The sequence below is a fragment of the Callospermophilus lateralis genome, chromosome 17 (assembly GCF_048772815.1).
Source record: "Callospermophilus lateralis isolate mCalLat2 chromosome 17, mCalLat2.hap1, whole genome shotgun sequence".
Lineage (NCBI taxonomy): Eukaryota > Metazoa > Chordata > Mammalia > Rodentia > Sciuridae > Callospermophilus > Callospermophilus lateralis.
This window is the reverse complement of record NC_135321.1, coordinates 55,955,548-55,976,835: the sequence shown is the minus strand read 5'-3', so window position 1 is coordinate 55,976,835 and position 21,288 is coordinate 55,955,548. Positions and strand designations below refer to the sequence as shown.

Sequence of the window (21,288 nt, the reverse complement as noted above, 5' to 3'; positions counted from 1 at the left end):
TGGCTGCATATAGAAATGATAGCAAACCATGGATGTAGCAACAATGGGTTCAACTCAGACATTTAAGGGTTGAAAGTGGGCATTCTAAGATACCATCTCAGTTTTCTGGGAGCTTAAAAACTAGAGGTGAAGACAAAACAGATTATTTCAATATATGAAGGTGCCACAAGATCAAAAGTCATTAACAGTAACACTCACTAGAAAGGCGAAGACAAAACAACAGTGACATGACAAGTGTTAGTGAGGATGTGAAGAAATTAGACCCACATATGCTGCTGGTGGGAAGGTGAAATGATGCAGCTACTTTAGCGAAAAGACTGGCAGTTCCTGGAAGGTTAAACACAGAGTTACCACTTGGTCCAGCCATCCCACTACAAACAGCACACTAAGAGAACTGAAGACTTGTGTGTGCACAAAACCTTGTAAACAAATAATAGTATGTTATTCATAATAACTGAAAAGGGTACTTGACACAGTGCCCATCAATAGACAGTAGATAAAAGGTAGTTTAACCACACAATCGATGTTTATTTGTGATAATAATACCTGCTACAACATACTCCTCACACATCAGACAAAGCACTAATCTCTAGAGTATATAAAGAACTCAAAAAGCTAAGCACTGAAAAAACAAATAACTCAAATCTACAAAAGGGCCAAGGACCTGAACAGGCACTACTCAGAAGATGATATACAATCAATCAACAAATATATGAAAAAATGCTCATCATCTCTAACAATCAGAGAAATTCAAATCAAAACTACTCTAATATATCATCTCACTCCAATCAGAATGGCAGCTATTATGAAGACAAACAAAAATAGGTGTTGGTGAGGATGAGGGGAAAAAGGCACACTTGTACATTGCTGGTGGGACTGCAAATTGGTGCAGCCAATATGGAAAGCAGTATGGAGATTCCTTGGAAATCTGGGAATGGATCCACCATTTGACCCAGCTATCCCTCTCCTCAGACTTAAAAACAACATACTACAAGGACACAGCCACATCAATGTTTATAGCAGCACAATTCTCAATAGCTAAACTGTGGAGCCAACCTAGATGCCCTTCAGTGGGTGAATGGATAAAAAATGTGGCATATATACACAATGGAATATTACTCAGCAATAAAAGAGAATAAAATCATGGCATTTGCAGGTAAATGGATGGTTCTAGAGAAGATATTGCTAAGTGAAGTAAGCCAATCCCCCCCAAAAAAAATGCCTGAAGTTTTCTCTGATATAAGGAGGCTGACTCATAGTGGGGTAGAGAGGGGGGAGCATGAGAGGATTAGATGAATTCTAGACAGGGAAGAGGGTGGCGGGGGGAGGAAAGGGAGAGGGCAGGGGATTAGCATGGATGGTGGAATGTGATGGATATCATTATCCAAAGTACATGTATGAAGACTCCGGAAAAAAAAAAAAAAGAATTCAGAAGAAAAAAAAGAGAAATCATGGTGAGTGAAAAAAATCAGACACAAAGGATGATATATTGTACGATTTCATTTACATAAAATGTCTAAAATAGAAAAATGTATAAGGACTGAAAGTAGCTTGATGGTTGCCAGGGACTGGAAGTGGGGGTGACTGCTAACGTGTGGAGTTTCTTTTGGTGGTGATGAAAATATTATAAATTGCATAGTTGTGAATATACTGAAAACCACTGAACTTCAACAGTGGAAGTTTTATAGTATGTGAGTTATATCTCAATAAAGCTGTTATATAAAGAATCACCAGCAGAACAGTACTATTTTTTCCATGCTGTGAATCCTACCTCTTCTGTCAATCAAGGGTGCAGGTGAATGAGAAACACAGATCCAATGGTTCTCTATTGCATTTGCTTTTTGAGGAGTCAGGGGTCTGAGTGCTGCACACTGACTGGGATCTTAGTGTCCTGTTGACTAGCCCTGAGACACTGCCCATATAGTTCCCTTCTGTTTAAAAAAAAATGGGGCAATCTAAGGTCACCTTCTAGTTTTGTCAACCTAGAATTCTATGAATTTAGAACTTAGTTTGCTTTTACATCAAGTCTAATGACATGAGCTAGATTAAAGTACTTTCTCTTATCTTGTAAATAACAAGTATCTAATAACCATCCTATCATCTCTTTTAACAAGCTTTCTCTCTCCATAGAAAAGGGCATGTCCACAGACAGAAATTTTCCTTTTGAAAAAACTCAAACTGGAAACACTATTACTTTGTCCTAGGAAAAGTGATATTTCTGATTCACATTCCAATATTTATTATTTCAGGATTGGATACTTTCATTTTCAGAATATTTATAAGAATTACATTGAATTTCAAAATACTAAAGGCCATGTTGTCAGATAATCAAGCTGAAAAACTGACCACGAATTGGTTCAATCATTTCTCCTGTTTATGTGACTCACAGGGACAAAGTATTTTTCCTAGAAATCTAAGAAATTTCATCCCTTGCTGTATAAGTGACGTTCACATTTTGTGCAATTAATTTCAGTGACTACTATGAACCATCTTTTTAGCATACTCAGATACAGTTGGGGTGCACTGGATGCTGGCTTTGGGCAGCGTAGGGTAGAAGCTCAGAAGGGATTCGGCTTCACTGCTGCCTGGAAGTCTCAGAAGTTGCCCTGTCTCAGTCATGACTATAATTTTCAAAATGAATTCCTGCTCTCCCATTCTATCCCCCCAAGCAAGCTGCCCATCCCCATAGATTTTGTGATGACTGGTTTCTGAATCAGAAAAATAAGGGGAAGTAGAAGAAAGACCATAAATTGCTACGTCCCCTCCTCCAAGCACCTGGGTAAATGCCTGAAATCTTCCTACATTGGAAACTGATTACACTTGATCACCAGGTACAGGCTTGTCTTCTGCAGTTTCCTCTGTCAGCTCACTTGCTTTTGAATGGTATAATTAAGCCACATGAGCTATCCCTGTGCTTCAGGGGAAAAGAACATTTATGCCTTGGTCCTGAGTTCTCCCAATTTGGGCCACATTAGTTGGCTACAGGCACAGAGAAATGCTCAGCCCAGTGCCCCTCACAGCACTGTATAGGACCCTCACCAGGATGCGTCACTATTCATTTCCATAACCCCTGACACTTGACCTCACTCTGGACCCTGCTTCTGGTCCCTGTGGAGAGGGAGAACATGAAATCTGAAATGGAGCCAAAAGCCGAGGTTGTTCTTTAGAAGTCCCATCTGGCTCAGTGGGGGAGTCCCAAGGCCAAAGCTGCAGCAGGTGGCTCAGGCCTCCTGTGAAGGGCCAGAGTTCGGCCTTTGTAAGTTCAGGCTGTATCTTGGGAGCTCTGGAGCCACCATCAGTCCGGGCACTTCAAACACCCAGCATCTGCCTAAGAAGATTCAAAGAGAATAGCCCACGTAGCTCACTTGGGGCAGAGTTTTCCTTCCCATTGTACCTACTGTTTGAAACTAAGACAAGTTTCATAATGTTTGCAGGATCATGTACTGACAGGTCCTTCAGGCTGCAAAAGTCTTCCTGACTGATGCCCTGTCAGAAAGGTGAACCAGTCCCCATGTGTTAATAACCATGGGTGGGAACATTGGGTTCAATGTTCCCAGCAGGTCACAGGTGACCAGTCACTCAGTGCCAGGGAGGCCAATAAATTCTCATCGCCACTCTACAGATGGCTGCACAACTGTGACAACGAAGATGGAACAGGTCCTGACTTTCATCTGCATCTTTAAAAAAAATTCTTTGCCAAAGCCTCCTGTGAAATCTATGCCCAATTCCGTGTCCATCTAAATTATAGTCACAGCAACAGCAGGCAGCTCAAGCCAGACTGGGGTCTGGCTGCACAGAAGAAATATCCAGGCATCCAGAAAATACTTACTGGACATCTCCCGGGAGCCAGGTGCTCTGCTGGTGCTGGGGGTGGGATGGGATGCACGCGGAGTCCCTCAGCTTCACCTCACAGGCTTCTGCTGGACTGGTCTAGCATGGCCTGGCCAGCAGTAGCTTTGAAAACTCCCTGGAGGATCCTCCATGTGCAACCTGGGCTGAGGCAGTTCTAGATTACTAAATTTCTAACCTTGGCTGCACATTTGAATCTAATTACTCTGATCGTTCCACAATGTACACCTGTATTAAAATATCACTGCTTATCTCATGAATATGTACTTTAATTGTCAATTAGAGATAAAGCTAAAAAAGCAAAATGAAACAAAATGTTCCACTGCTAAAGCCAGGCCCCAGAATTTTTTAAAGTTACCAGGTCACATCAATGTGTAGCCAGATTTGAGACAGACACTGTTCTTTCCACCTTACAAAGGACATGGTGGTGGGACAGGGCTTTCTCAGTCCACCTTGTCTGAGATTAAGCTTACACACACCTGGACTGGGTTCTGCTCGGCTCCACAGGTCCTGTACCTTAATCTGTTCCTTCTGTCTCCCGGCCTGAGAGGACATGCTGGTTTATGACCCTTATTGATTTCTCTTGGCAACTCAGTGCTCTTGCCAGGCAACCAACAACAAGCCAACCCACCAAAGATTCATCACCATCACTTTCATATGGGTCCCTTCCCTTAAGACCTCCATACATTTTGTGATATATCTGGCTATAGTCTACTTGGGATTTTCATCTAATGGTTTTGTGTATGTTACTGATTTTTCTACTCTTCTTTTCTATCCATGATGAGTAGTATGAGCCACATGTAAGTTTACCTTCTAAGCAGAGAAGACAGTTCTACAAGGGTAATCCTTGTGGAAGAGTCTAAAATCAGCAGGCCTGGAGCTGGGAACCAGGGTTCAGATATGAATTTGACTTGCACTAGTTGTAGAATTCTATACCAGTTTACTTATAAGCAGAGGATGGGGGCTCAAGAGCAAATACTTCCTCATTCCCTATGTGAAGATGTCTGTGGTCAACAAGAGAACAAGGGACCATGTTTTATAAACATAAAAGCCCTGTAAATATCTAGGATTGGTATTCTCTGTTTTCTAAGTGTTACTTTTTAAAACTTGGCTTTATTGAGATATAATTCATTTACCTTAAGATGACCCTTCAAAAAGCTACTTATTTTAAATAAAATTCATGGGAGGCTATTGTTTTGGACTATGTTCCTGCACTAGACCCAACAGATCAGACCAAACCAGAGTGGAGTTAAGCACTATATAATTAAACTGAATTTTGAAAAAAGCCAGTTTAAAAATTCAGAAACAAAGTTTAAAAATCCAGAAGATTCACAGCAACCAATCAGACAGGACCTGGTTTATTAGCACTGATGTGATAAAGAAGTCCTCTCTGCTTCAACCATTTGAGGAAAGCAACTTTGAACTGATCAATGGCTCTTTTCCCATTTCTGTGTCTCCTGCCCTTTTCTACCTATAAAGCCAACCTCTTAGCTGAACTCATCAGAACATCCATTCTGTTTTTTTTAAATATTTTTTAGTTGACAATGGACCTTAATTTTATTTATTTATATGCAGTGCTGAGAAATGAACCCAGTGCCTCACACATGCTAGGCAAGCGCTCTACTACTGAGCCACAACCCCAGCTCCCTATAAGAGCCAATTAGATCTATACATTTATTGTAATTTTGTATTTTGACACAAATCAATGGTTTTCAGTATATTTATAGAGATGCACAAAATCTAAATTTAGAGCATTTCCAGAATCCCAAAGAAACACCATGCCTATCAGCAATCGCTTCATTCCTCTGTCCTCCAGTCCCTGGCTAGTACTATCTTACTTGGTCTCTATGGATTTTCCTATTCTGAACGTTTAATATCCATGGAGTCATACACTGCTCTTATCCCTATTTTACAGATGAGAAAAAATAAAGTTCAAGAAGGTCTTGTGTTTTGGATCTGGACCATGTCTTCTGCTTCTTTTGCATCCACTGCCAATCAGCAAGATAATGAACACAGAACAGAAGCTGAGAAACACAGGTGGAATGGAATAGAGCTGAGATAAGACACTGGTTGATTATGCCCAGTGACAGCAGGTATGATTTTACTCTCTTAGCAGACAGACCAGATTGACTTTGATGGGAAATGGTCTTTATTTGAGAAAATACTAGTATAAATGAGCTTTGAGGGAAGCAAAGATACCCAAGGGTATGTTTACTTAGCAGATATGTGTTCTGCTCTGGAGAAGGAAGACCCAGGAAGACAAAGAGTAGGTGTGGTAACGGGGGATGTCTGGACAAGAAATTGAGGAGCAGAAGGGAGCTGCATGGAAAAGGTGGAGGGTAGATATGGTTGAAGGTTGAGAAAATCACCCTGCAATGTGATGATGATGATGACCTATTTGAAGTGTGCCCTAGTTTGCAGACTGCACCCTATATTAACAAGTGTTCTGAGTGGGTGGTGGCCCTTTTATCTGATGGATGCAGAGGAAGGCATGAGTCTCAGGTATGGGTTTCAACAGAGTAGTTTTAGGAGTCAATGATTACTGTGAGACTGAGCCCTCAGGCCATTGGTGAAAACACTAAAGAGGATCTTAGACTTCTATCCTGGGGGTTTAGTCCAATCTTCCTCAGACTTTAACAATCAAGAGGCCCCAGCTGACCCACAGTTCAAAATCAGGTGATTATATATGCTGTGTATTTGCCTGAAGAAGCAGCTTTGTTGAACCTGCAAAAGGCATTTGGGAGAGCAGTGAACACAGGCCACTTGTTCATTTCTGGGCCAGGCACTAAGGTGGCAGAGAGGAGTCTTCCAAAGTCTTCCACCTACCCTAGGGGACACATGCTTCTTTAGGCAAGGTCTGTTCCCCAGAAGCTGTGTGTCTCTTGAGAAAGAGCCCTAGAAACTACAAAAACCTAGTGAGGAAGACAAAGTGAGAAGGGAACTGTCAGGGAAGCAGCCGTTTTCCTGCAGCTGTGAGAGCCTCAAAGCAGTGCAGGCAGGGATTCCATCTGAACTGAAGTAGGCCATGCTGTCCTTGATGGGGACTGGTTGAAGAGATGGACAATGTAGAAGCTGGGCTGAAAAAGGGGTCAGAAACAAATGCAGCTGCCCTGTCTGGATTTAAAAAAAAAAAAATTAAAAAACAGAGTTCTAAATTATTTTGCCTCCTGGCCATCTACTGACTTTTCTCTAGAGCTCCCCAAAACTAAAAATTAGAAGGAATCAACCTTTAGGGCCTTCTGGATCTCCCTCAGGAGTGCCAGGCTTCAAAACTAATGAATGAATTTTCAAAGTCAAGAGCAATTTAGAAACTTCAGAGCTGCAAAGGGAGATGGGGAGACCTGCAGACCTCTTCCCACTCTTCCCACTCAGCAGGGAGGCTGCAGCCCCCCTTTGTCATGTTTTGAATGCAGAGGGATATAGTGGGATTCAGCCTCTCTATGTGCTGAATGAGGAGGCCCAGCAGGGCCCAGGCTGGGTTCCTGACTCAATCCTGCCCTGCCTCCCTGGCTGGCCAGCTCAGAAGTGTGCCCTAAGGCTCTCTGGAACACACCAGTCGTTTTCTGAAGATGCTGCTCAACCAGACACAGTATACTGCTCCTTCCAGTTGCTGTCCAACAGTTGGCATTAAGGTCTCAGATGGCCTCTTATGCCCAGTGAAATCATACCAGATTTTATCACTCTGACCCAAATTAGTTAATTCCTTCAGTCAACATACTCAGCATGGATATCAAACTAAACAGAATCCTACTCTCAAATAGACACAAGCAAACAAATGACAAGAGCTCCTACTCAATTCTGGAAGCTTCAAACACACTAAAAAGAGCACTGTGACATTTTCCTCTGATCACCAGATATTATCTGTTATCCTGCTAACAGTCACTGTGACAGGTTTAGAAGACAGTTTTCTCGGGAAATTGGACAACTTTCCTACATTTCTCAGCCAGTGACATTGTCCTAAAACTGGTACTGACCTTGTAAGGTTTGGGATTCCAGGATCCAATTTTTTTCCTTTAAAACTACCCATAACTTTATAGGGTTGAATAGGAGGATGAACTCCCAATGTTTTACAGCTCAATTTGGGTAATGAAGATTAACAATGGTTAACTAAACATTTCAAAATAGCCCATTAAAGAGGATCTAGAGTGACTGAATACAAGGAAATTATGCATGTCTGAGGTGACAGATATGCCAATTACCCTTATATGATCATTGAATGTTTTATACATGTATTGAAATGTCACACTGTATTCCATGTACATACAATTACTATGTATCAATGAAAAATAAAGACATAGTGTTTGAAAAAGAAATTACTCTTTTATCTTGAAAAATAAATAGAATTACCCATACTACAGAAACTCTTCTAAGTTATAGAAAAATGGCCTGAGACCACAAGCTCTCTTCTGGTCCAACCACATAAAATTTCCATTCATTCCATGAAGAATTGCCCCAGTCCAATAGTCTTGCCACTGTTTTGGACAAAGCCCAATCATTTCTGACCATAAAAATTCCTGAGGGATGAAAGCTGCAGCCAGAGCCATTAGCAGGGAGGCCTAGAAGGGTCTCTTCTAATCATCTGCTTAATTGAGGCTGCAGTGAGAGACAGACAACATTTTTTATCAAGGTCAGTTTTCCCAAGCACCAATCAAAATCTAGAAGCTGAACATCTATCCTTGAGATGGTGAGGTTAAGGACATAATGAGGTCAGTCAGAGCATTTTAATCCCATTCTCTGCTACCCTTTTTCTTTGTTCCAATTTAGGGCACCACTGATCACAGGCCTCTCTTCTCTCAACTGTCATCAGCCCAGAAGAGTGGGAAATCCATGGTGGTCGACACCTTCACCATCCATGTGGGATCTCAGGGAGGAACAGTTCTTAGCGGGTTCTAGTGAAATCCACTCATAGAACACAAGAGTTGGCCTTTTGGCCACCCACATAAAATCTATTACTATGTGAAGGGTGCTGAGAGCTGTGCCCTGCAGATATTAAGCATCACATAAATGCTCACTGTAGGCAAATTCTTCTTCCTTCACTTATGCATAATCATCTCCCACAGGCTGATAGAGGGCATCACATCCAGCAGACACTTACACTATCAATAACCACCTCTGTCCTCTTTGCAATTTCCACAACACTTTCAAATACATCTGCACATTGGATCACCTCAATATGCTACTACTATCCCTAGTTTATAAATTTAAATTAAAATTTTTTAATTTTAAAGTTTAAAGAAGTGAATTGTGCAAGGACAAATAAATTTGAAAAGATAATGTATCTGAGGTCACTGAACTTGAATTAGTAGCAGAGCTGAAACTAGAATCTGGGTTTTCATAGGCTTCTGACAGGGCAGAGAAGAGCAGGCAGCAGTTTGAGGAACAAATCTTTTTATCACAGAAGCTGCATTTGGTAACTGCTGATGGCTTTGAGAATATGCAAATGGCCAAACATGTTCTTCTACCAAATTCCCTGTCTTGGAAATAGAATAACTATCAAGCACAGGGCACATATCACAGGGCACATATCTGAGGATAGCAGATGCCCCTGAAGAGTGCTGTGTACTGAGAAGAGGCCTAGGAGAAAACTTATGTTTTAGGAATTGTCTTGGTCACTATCAGGATCCATGCTGGGCTCTGCTATAGGGACTTTTCAGTTGCAGATGGGTACTAATTAATCATCTTCAACTTGAATCTTGACTTTCTCTTTGGTCCTTTTATTTGTTTATTTATTAATATATATTTTGGTAGCATGGATTGAACCCAGTGATGCTTAGCCACTGAGCCATATCCCCAGCCCTTTTTATTTTTTTAATTTTAAGAAAGTCTTACTAGGTTTTGTAAGGCCTCATTAAATGGCTGAGGCTGGCTTTGAACCTGTGATCTTCCTGCCTCAGTCTCTGGAGCTACTGGGATTATGGGTGTGCACCACTGTGTCTGGGGTCTTTTTTTTTTTTTTTTTTTTAACCTCAAGCCTTCCAAGACAGTGTTGTGGAACCGGAAACACTGGCCTTCTGAACTTGTCAGCATTAACCATCTCTTCCTCCCCCTCCCTTGCCCCAGGCCACTTTCTTAACTCTGGATTAGAATCACCCTTGAAATCCTTTCTCCACTTACAGAGCAGCACAATAACCTAATGGAAAAGCTTCCTCTTTTAAGCTGTTCTCTTATTCTTGACTCACCATGGATGGCATTTCAACAGCTCCATATAAAAGAAATTTCATGAAATACTCTAAGAAAATAATTGCACCTCATCCTTTGTTTCTCAACTCCTTTAATCCTTTTCTCAGATATGGCCACCATAATTAAATGCAATATTCTGGATGTCAAACTAAAATTCACAGCTTTGATAAATATTAGGCGATTAAGCTATTTATAAAATATATAATTTGAAAATCTGGCATTTCATGTGCTATGATTATTTCTTCTCCATGAAGATTAAGTGCTTAGCCGCGTGGAAGGCATTGCCAGGAAGGGAAATTAATAAGGATGTTCACTTGTGAGTTTCAACTATTTCCACATTTCAAACGAGTTGAGACAGTTTCCTTGAAAAAAAGAGAGGAGAAAAAGGGAGAAAAAGAGAGAAAATTCCTATAAGCAAAGTGATATGTTATGCTTTTGAAAATGAGTCTTTTCCTCTCTGAATCAGTGTCATTGAAAATTTGGAAGCTGGGGCGGTGGGTCTCGGAGTCCTGTGCTAAGGTGGGATGCCCCACTGGTCTGGGTGGAGGGCGTGTCCTACCAGAAGGTCCACCATGTTGGGTTTGTTGTTCCTCAGCGTCTTGACAGCATGGAAGACGTCCACGGTCCTCTGGTGCCTGAGCATCTCACAGACAATGCTGATGGCACAGAATGTGCCACTGCGGCCTCCCCCATTCCTGTCATAGAAGAAATCAGATGATTGGACATTTACCTATCTGTTGCATCTTACACACAATCTGTGGAGACATGTTTTCTACACTCTACTGGGCCAGTCATGATGAAGGCTCTGGAGGTCTCTGAGCACTCTACCTTAGCTAAGACAAGTTCTCTACCAAAGGGGACAAGCTAGCCAAGTGTTTGACCCATAGTTCATGGGGGTAGAGCACATACTTGAACTCAGCCTCCATTATGTTATCTGCTATGGCACCTTATTGATTTTTATAGAAAGGGCCCACTGGACAATTTTTCAATGATTACACATCTCATCTGATGTCTGCCAAAAAAATTGATAATAAGTGTGGAAAAGGTTCAGAGACACATCTGGCTTTAAAAAATGCCCATCATTTATCTATAAAACATGAAGGCTCTTTTTAAATAAAACTTTTTATTTTGAAGTAATTTTAGATGTGCAGAATCACTGCAAAAATAGCATAAAGAATTCCCTTGTATATCCAACTTCCCTGGCATGAACATCTTATATAACCACAGTATGTCATCAAAACCAGGACAGTAACACTGCTACAATACTTTTTTTTTCCCTGCTACAATACTATTAAAAGTATGGGCCTCAAATTTCACTGGTTTCTCCACTGATGTCCTTTTTCTAGTCCAGGATCCCAACTTACATTTAGTTGTCATGTCCACTTAGCCTCCCTTCATTGTGTTCCTGTCTTTCCCTGCATTTCTTGACCTGACTTTTGTTAGATCAGTTATTTTTCAGAATATAAAATGTGAAATAGAGAATGTAGATGGGGGAAGTACTCATGGGTCTCAGCGACACTTTGAGAAGTCATCACAAAGTACAAAACATAGACTGTGATTGGAAATGAGGCCATGCGTTTTTGCCAAAAAAACTGCAGAAGGAATTGCATTCTTGAAAAGGACAAGAATTGAGGAATAAGGACTAATACGTTGAGCCATCTTATTCCTGGTGACGTTGACCTTGCTCATGAGTTGAGATAATGTCTACCAGGTTTTTCACTGTCAAAATCTTTCTGTTTCTAGTTAAGACATATAATGGGGGACATACTTTGGACTGTGCAAATATCTTGTTTCTCCACAAAGGTTTGCACACTGATTTTTGCATCCATTGGTGGCTCACATCTGCACTAATTAATGATGATTGTGGTAGTTGCCTAACATAGGAAAGAGGTTTCCCCTTTCCCTCATTTAAACATGTATTTGCTTATTTTTGTTTTGTTGTTTATATCAGTGGAGGCATAGCCTGAATACCAATTTTATTCCATGAGCTGAAACCCAATTACATCACTATTTATCTTGTTGCTCAAATTGTTCATTTTTGGCCATCAGGAGTTCCACATAGTTTTTGTGATAGGTCCTATACTTTTGTGAAGATTTTCTCTTCTTCTGGAACCATAGACGTTCCCAACTTATCCTGTATTTTCTCTGCAACAGATCTGGAACAGATCTATTTTCATGGAGCTAAGGGACCTTTTATATCTCTGTATTTTAAACTCAATATCCCTATCATACCTAAAATAAATAAACATTACTGTTGATGTTTTACAGTGCTGGGAAATGCTGGCCTTATGAGTGGTAGGCAAGTGTTCTACCCTTAAATCACACCCACCTCTCACCCTTCTGTTTTAATATAATCAAAATTTTAGTCAGTGTTCAGATTTCCCAGATGGTTTCTTATAGTTGATTAAAAAAAAATCACATCTAAGAAAAGGCCACACATTGCATTTGGTTGGCATGCCTTGCAAATTTATTTTAATCTCTTTGCTCTATCTTACACCTATAATAAAATTCACAAATGGTAAAAAGATATGTTACTTTTTACTAATGTACACATTATGTAACCACATCAGGTCTAGACAGAGACCGTGAGCAGCCCCCAGTCAGCCTCCCTCAAACTGCCTCCTCATCAATACCCTCAGGACCACCCAAAACAATATCTGTTCTCACTTCTACTGTTACATTTTTTTCTGCCTAAATGGATATATGGAATTATACAGCATATACTCCTTTGAGTCTAGCTTATTTCACTCAATATTATCATAGATCCTTCCTGTTGTTGACTGTCAGTAGTTTCTTCTTTAATATCAACAAGAAACATTCCACTGAATGAGTACTCTACTGTGTAACTTACCTGTCCCATAGCTCCTTCCAGATTTTAGGTATTATGAGTCCACCTGCTATAAACATATCCTGTGTCATACAACTTATTTCTATAGTCACGTATCTAGGAATGGAAGGGCTCAGAGTATGTAAGTACCTAGCTTTGATAGATGCTGCCAAACAGTTCCAAAATGGTTGTATGATAGTTACTTCCTAGCAGTAGAGCCTGAGAGTTCTAGTGACTCCACAGCTTCACAACCACTTGGGGGATCATCATTTGTCTTTAAAATTCCAGTCATTCAGGTGGCTATGCAGTGGGCATCTGATCCAGGTTTTTAATGTGTATTTCCTAAAAGCTAATGATGTTGAATACTTTGTCTGTGCTCATTGGCTGTCTGGATAGCTTAATTTTTTCAAATGAAGCACTTGTCGATTTTTTCCCCCTGTTTAAAGAACTGGGGCCATCTATCTTATTCTAAGGACTTGCAGTAATTCTTAGACATTCTGGCTCTGAGCCATTGGGGAGATACACACACACACACACAGACACACACATACACAGACACTCACATGTATATATGAAACAAAATTCTTCTCCTACTGCTTTCTTGCTCACTTATTAATATCTTTTGATGAACGAAAGTGCTTCATTTTAATGGGACCCAATATATCTCTATGTTTCTTTATGACTAGTGTTATGTATCCTTTCCTGGCCAGTCTTTGATTACCCTGTGATCATGAGGAGTTTCTGCCATGTCTTCTTCTAGTAGCTTTGTTGTTTTACTTTGATATTTTGGTCTACAATCCTTTTGGACAGGACTCTTTGCTATAGTGTGAGTCTTCCCTGATGGCCTACAGGTGTATGCTGTAGGAGATCTTGCTGTGAGTCAGGTGACACAGATGTGCAGTTCCTAGACCTTCTCACAAGTGTGTTTGCTATTCTTGCACTAATATTACATTGCTTTTTCCCCACCATCTTTTTACCTGATGCTATTGACAGTTGTTGATGACCACTGTCTTTATCCAGAGTTTCTAAATGGTAATACCTTAATTCTATTTTTTTTGTTTCTGATTTCAGTAGTTAGAAGACACATATCAAGAAAAAAATTCCCTATTTTAGTACTTCAAGTGTCTGTGGCCCAAGGAACCATTGCATTCACAGTGCCTGGAGAGCTGTCTCATGTAGGAGTCTCTTCTTATGGCCAATAGGTGGCGCTACAATATGCTGAAGATGGTGCCATTATTACAGGGAGGCACAGTGTGGTGCTTCCAAAGTCTTCTTTCCTGGCCAATACTAGAAGATATCAATTTAACTTTGTTTCTTGTATAGTTAAAAAAAAAAAGCACAGATTTATAAATCTTAAAATAAATCTCCTTTCCAGAGTGAAGTGTCCTGCCCAATCTGATGCCAGAGGAGCAAGAGGCAGCCCCAGGGGAACCTTGGAGAGTTAGCAGGTATGTGGGTGTGGGGAGGGGGTGGTTCTCAATAAAAAATCAAGGAACCCTCACCAAAAGGGGAAGGGATGTCAGGAAAGTAGGGAGACAGGAACAACATGGCATGGTGATGTAATTATTTAGTCTGGAGAGCACAATGATTTAAGAGGTCTTCACAGTTCCTCCTTCATACCTTTCCTGGAGGATGAGGCATTAGCATATTTTATTTGGCAAGAGGCAGAGCAAAGTTCAGAGCTCCAAGAAAGGACCTTGGCATAGCCTGACACATGGCACTGAGTGTAGAGAAACCCACACCCTTAGCCAAGTCTGCCACTTTAATTCATGTTAGTCTGCACTGAGTAAAACTTGAGTTTGCTTTCAATTTTGGAGTGATTGCATTGTGTACTTCTAATGACATTCCTCTGGAAACCAACATATGCTTATACTTTGAATTTCCACAAATTTCTCTAAACATCTTCCCTAACTGCCATGACTTTTTAATTGCCTGTTCCATCAAGCCAATTCCAGCTGGATGATTAGCTACCTATCATTGCCAATGAGAAAATGCAGGTAAAAGTACTTTGAAAATCATGACATTCTCTATTCATAGCTCTCAACCTTGGCTGCACATGGAAATCACTAGGAGTTTTTTTTAAAAAAAACACTGATGTCTGTGGTTCATATGCAGAGACTGTGACTTCACTGGTATGGGTATGGCTTGAGGATAGGGTTTCCCCACTCCCTAAGCTCCCCAAGTGTTTCTCAGTGTACAGGTAAAGTTGGGATCCTTCTGTGCCGAGGTTCTCACATTTTGGCACCTGCTAAATTGGGGGAGGTCACCTTTTGAGGACATTGGCTCTGTGTTAGCCAGTTTTCCATCGCCATAACAAATACCCAAGAAAATCAACTTATTAAGAGAAAGTGTTTATTTGGGCTCAAAAGTTTTGGAGTTCCAGTCCATGATTAATCCTATTGCTTTTGGGTCTGTGATGGGGTAGCACATTATGATAGGCACATGTGGCAGAGCAAAGCTGCTCAATTCATGGCCAAGGAATGAAGAGACTGGGGACCATGGTCATCTCTGAGTCACACCCAAAATGACCTAAAGACCTCCAACTAGGCCCACCTCTTAAAAGTTTAACCATCTACTGATAGCACCAGGCTGGGGACCATGCCTTTGCTATATGGACCTTTGTAGGACACTTAAGATCCAAATTATAGCAGGCTGTAACCAAATTCTAATATACCTAAATCTTTGGCAAAAATCTCTCCTACAAACCAGGAAGAGAAAGAGTTCCTTTGAAACCTCTGACATGATTTCCAATAGAATTATCAAGTACTATAATATGATGGCAAACTGATTTTGGCTGGGTGGGCCCTGATATATAGCATTTGCCAATTCTATGGTGTAAATACTTCCAATGCAGATAAGTTATCAGCATTTTAACAACCAGCTCAGAAAATTCTTAGACAATGGACTCTCAAGAGATAGGACCTCACTAAATCCATCCACATGGTTTTTGGATTTTTGGGTGGCTGGGGAAGCCCTAGTCGTAGGATCAATGCTTTTTATAATTGTGACACACTCTCTGTATAGCTTGAATGTGTTCCCCAAAGTTCTTGTATTGGAAATTTTATTCCCAAAGACATATATTAATGGTAGTTGGGGGGAGGTATTTGGGGGGTGGATTAGGATTATACAAGTCATAAGAGAGGGGCCCTTATGGTAGCATTAGTAGCTTTATAAGAAGAAGAAGACAGGCTCAAGCTAGAACACTTGCTCTGTCTCACCATGTAATGTCCTCCACCAGGTTATGACATAACAAGGAGGCCCTCACTAGATGCCAATACAAAACAATGAGATAAATAAATCTCAGTTATTTATAAATTACTTTGTCACTTATTAATGTAACAGAAAACAGACTACGATCTGATCTAAAATTATTGTTTTCCTTTTCCTGAAAAGCCAACTGAGCATTAAGTGAGCATACTGATCATCCCCTTTTACCTAGAGCTTCTTATTTCTTTTCCATTTAGAGTGAGACAAAAGACAGTATGTAGGAGGAGACAGCTGAGTGGGGGCCCTGGACACTGAGAGGAACAGCTTCATCAATACTTACAAGCAGTGCACAACTGTGCGACCTTCCCCACCGTTGTACTCCTCCTGCCACTTGTCCACCTGGCGGATGAGCTTCAAGAAGGAACGCTTGGACACTGGTGTGTCCCTGTACATCGGCCAGCCCAGGAACTGGAATTGCTGTACCATTCGATATCCATCTTGGGGCTACAGACCATCAGGCAACAATCAGGGAGTAGAGAAAGAACAGGCATTATTTACTTCCTTGGACGCCAGTGGGCTGATTCCACCTACTTGATCTTCACATCAAAACAGAGCATTATGAAATGAGAGTCTGGCCAACAAATAACAAGGCAGCTCCTACAGGCCTAAGAGTTATGATTTTTAATTTCAAGCAGTTATTAAAAAAACAAAAACAGGTGTTTTCCATGATAGGCCACAGACAAATAAGAGTGAAGCAAAACACTTAACCATTTTGCCAAAGCCAAGTAAAAAATAACCGTATGAGGACTGAGGGCATCATGCATTATGTGGGAAAATGGTTTTACTTTGATTACACAGAACTCAAGGTGAAGAGCAAACTATAACCTGGAGATGTTTGTGAGTGCCCAATGTGATGTAGATTACACCATGTTTCCCATGACTATAACAGAGTTTTGCTTATTGGTGTGAATCTTAATCTTTACTCCTAATTAAGTGGAATTACAGGATTCACAAAAATGTTGGAGTTTATGTTAGAAAAGCCACAACAGCTTAATCTGTCATGGCTAAATGACTTGGACTGAACCCTCTATGGCCTGTTGAGTACTCACTTCTCAGTACACTTTCTTCACTGGTTCTTCTTTCTCCTTTTCCCTCTCTCCTCCTCTGCCTCCCTGCTTCAGCCTCCCTTTATCCCAGACTTCTTGCTGATGGAAGCCTCCAGGCTCAGTCCTGGGGTTTCTCTCTCACTTCATGATCCCATTCAATCTCATGGTTTAAAACATTAACAGTACATCTCCAGTTCATACCTCTCCTGAGAGTCCTGAAAGTTCTACCTAATATTCCCACATAGGGCTCAAAGAGTCATCTCAAACCTCTTATGTCTAGAACTGAACTTCTCTGCACATATGCCCCTTGCTCAAATAACCTGTTACACATACAGCCTTTCCTTCTCAGTGAATGGCCAACTCCATTGTTCTGGTTCACAGGACAAAAATCTTGAAAGTCACCCTGGAGTCCCTGGAATCCTACTGGTCTACCTTCAGAATAGATTTAAGTCTTTCTATTGCTCCAACTGCTACCACTTCTGTCCTAACACTGTCATTTACACTTGGGTCCTTCTCACAGCCTCCTGATGGGTCTCTCTCAACACAAGAAGTCAGAGCACTCCTTTAAAAATGTAAGTTATATCTTAAGGTTTCTAGTGAAAACCCTCTACTGGCTCCTTATTTTCTTACAAGCAAAAGCTCAAAACTGGTAAGGCCTGTGAGGCTCTCAGGACACCTTTCCTCCCACCTCTGCCAGTCTCCTTCCAAGTGCATGACTTCATCAGCTCCTCCTGCCTTTGTGAGTGTCACGGCCACACAAGCTTCCGGCTGGGCCTGCGGTCACCAGGCACAGCTCTTCCTCAGCACCTCTGTACTTGCTGTGACTTCTGCCTAAAATATTATGTCCCTAGGGAGCCCAGTGGCTAGTCCTCACGGCTCTGTTCACATGACACAGTTATTTAAAACAGAGACTTGCTCTCTACATCACTTCTTGGTCTTATAAAATCTATCACTTTCTAACAAACTAAATCCATTATTCTATCTATTCTGTTTTCTGCCTTCTGATAAAGAGCCTTTGCTTGACCAAACTTAAGTCAGGCTCTGAACCTTCTCCTAAGCCCACCTGTGAACTTCCTTATAAAAAGCAGTTTTAACAACCCTTGCTAAATCAATTTTACAAGAGCACCCTCTCCCCATGTCTGGCCATTCTCATCATTTGATCAGGTTCCTCAGCCTTTACCATCCCCAGGTGATGCCTGACCACTGTGGCCTTTCTTCAGAAAGAATCCCCCTTACCCTGATACTACTTCTCCTTGGGAACGTTCAGCCCACTGGCCCCCCACTTCTCCTTGGCCATCAATCCTCATTTGCCCTCAGAGGTGTATTCAGAGGTGAGCCCATCTCTCTCCCCTGCTGCATGACCCCCCTGTTGTGGCCCCTGTCCCTGTCACAATGGCCTTCCTTTCCAAAAGTGTCACTGAATAACTTTTTCTTTGACATTGTTCCTGGTAGAATATAAGCTCCATAAGGTCAGGGCTCTCTGACACACTCCAAAATCCTAGAACAGTGCCTGATGTAGAGTGGTGTGTTAGAAATCAGTGGACGAGAATATGACGGACCACAGTACAAAGCAATACTATCCCTGGCTCTTACTCTGGCTGCATTATAAATACGGAATATCCTGCTGATGATGTCCTCTTCTAGGTCAGCAGACACAAATTCCACCTGGATGGGGCCATGCCTGTGTACTCCATTTTCTGGCCAATACTGAGGACACAACTGAATTTAAAACATAGAAACACAAGGTTAATTATAATACATTTACTACTAACAGTTTGGATAAAGTCAGTATCAGACATTCACTAAATCTCAAGACTTCCTTGATTCCCTTCCTTTTCTTTTCTTTCCATCTTTTCCTTTCAGCAAGTTGACTCAGGACTTCCTTGTCTGCTGATTCCTCACCTGTCCTTCTCCTGTGACTCTTTTCTTCATTGTCTCAGGAAGCACCTGGAGCCATGACTAATTCTGCTTTCCAGGGCAGTCATGAGTATCTCTTCCATACATCCCCTTCCTAGGTCTCCTGGCTGCTGAAATGTATACTTAGTTAGGCCCTAGGGGAAATGCTGCTAGCTGCCACTGTGAAACTGAAGACTTTTAAACTGGCATGTGTACTGTTAACACAGGTTTTTATCCTCTCCTGCTGGACTTTTGGAAATCAGGCTATTTTGTGACAAACAGTAAGGGTTGGGTGCATTTTCATATTCTGGTACAAGCTCTCCCAAAGCAAAATCTAGGTAACCTGGATTGTGAGAGTAACTGCTCTGCTTTTTTCACCTGGAGGCCACTTTGATTAAAAACACAGTTTTCAAGAAGCTCAAACCCCAGGTATTGATGCTATAAGATAACTAGAATATTTGCACAAATGGAATCACAACTCAGTGGGCAGGAGTGTTTAGGACACGGGAGTTTAGGAAAGGGGTCCTTGCATTTGCCACCACCCTACCATCCTAAACTTGAAGTTGGTCAGGTGGGAAGAATCTATAAGATCTTTTCAAATACATTTCTTCAATCCATGAAGCCTTAATAGGTATTCAAACTTCTTTCTGGACTTGGTGTTCCAGTGACTTGTGGAATTGTGTTTAACTTTTATCTTTCTGATTTACCTGAAGGACAGATTTCTCATGGTGAAGCAAGAGGGGCACTACTTCATTATTTTTAAACCTGTTGCTATGGGACGAAGAGCAGGTGAAAACCCTATTATCTCATTTTAAGCAAAATTATATACCACAAAAGGAGAATCCACTGGTTAAACTTCCTTTTATTTTTCCTTTTGATAACTTTTATTTTCCAAAGGATCTAAAAATTTCACTGTCAAATGTTGCAAAAGTTGATTTATATCCAAGATTGCATGACAAGTTCTCAGTTAACAGTGGGCCAAGAGAAACAGCATCTGTCTCCATTAGAAAGAAGTTAAAGGTTAGACCTTTTTTTTTTCTTTTGATTAAAAATGAAAGTAGGATAACTAAGCATAGTTTTTATGGTAGCTAAGTCTATTATATTTTAGAAATTCCATTTATTTTTAAACAATTGCTTCCCTGAAATTTTTCCTTCTTCACTCAACAGCACTTCCTGGTGACAAGTTATTAAATTGCCTTGTCAAACAATAGCATGCTAATGTTTATTTTCTTTTTGATAGCCAAGGATACCCACTGTTAAAATTAATAGGCATGATGATGGGAAGTCAAGATGGTAATAAAAGCCCATAACATACACATTCAACTGTTGTACCCATTTTTCTACTGACTGAGTTAGCTTTACTTTCTGCTTGTCCTCTCAGTTCAAGCATCTGACAAAGCTTGTCACTTACAATGAAGAAATATGAATGGCCTGGACTACACGGGGCTCTTGGCACACTGCATCCTACACTCTGCCCTAGGAAACCATGTAGAAAATGGCTTAAATGGTGCATAACACGTCCATGAACTGGACCTATAAATACTTAAAATAGTTGAGTGCTAGTCTTGTACGGTTGCAAAGGCTTTGAGTTCAATGCTTAGTTTAGTGTTCGCTAAAAGACTGAATCCCCCGAGCCTCTTTTCTCTCACTCTGAAAATCAGCTCTGTCTGCTGAATAGAATTGGAGTCTTTTTGTTTCTCCTATCACCAGTCAGCCAAGGCTTGGTTGGAGTCCAGACATTTTGGGTTCAGAATGTAGCTTTAGAATTCAAATGCTGTTGTTCATTAAGAACAAGCTAGAATCACTGATATGTTCACAGTGTATACTGCCACTTTTCAGGATTCACTTTAGCAGCATAATTCTGAACAGGGAACAAGTCCTATAACCCTGACTGTGACTGTTCGTGAGTTAGTGTGGCTCTGCAAGTTGGAAAGTCAGGATCCTTGTTTCTGTTTCAAATTGTGTGTGTCTTTATAAATGGTTCCAGTCTGCCTCTCTGAGAGCATCTACAGGAAGTGATCTAAAATATTTAAGCTTCTTAAGCCAAAATGACTAGATGAGAACAAGGATTATCATTATTATTTCATTAACTAGCTTTCAGGCAAGGGCCTTAACAATATAATATACTGCTTCAAACATAATTAAAAATCTTAAAGAACTGAATGTCCTTTCCAGATATGGCAGATTGATGGACAACAAAACAGATTTTAGAAAGGAGATATC

General features: G+C 40.8%; 1 protein-coding gene across 5 annotated transcripts in view; it reads right to left on the bottom strand.

The window, feature by feature from the left end:
* The window catches only part of Ptprm (protein tyrosine phosphatase receptor type M), an 825,932-nt gene that overhangs the window by 10,824 nt on the left and 793,820 nt on the right, over nucleotides 1-21,288 (bottom strand). For all 5 annotated transcript variants that reach the window (XM_076837052.2, XM_076837055.2, XM_076837053.2 and 2 more), the window contains 3 exons: nucleotides 18,763-18,888; nucleotides 16,404-16,567; nucleotides 10,589-10,724 (listed from right to left, as the gene is read on the bottom strand). In XM_076837052.2, coding sequence (XP_076693167.1) covers nucleotides 10,589-10,724; nucleotides 16,404-16,567; nucleotides 18,763-18,888 — 426 coding nt within the window. The remainder of the gene's footprint in view (nucleotides 1-10,588; nucleotides 10,725-16,403; nucleotides 16,568-18,762; nucleotides 18,889-21,288) is intronic.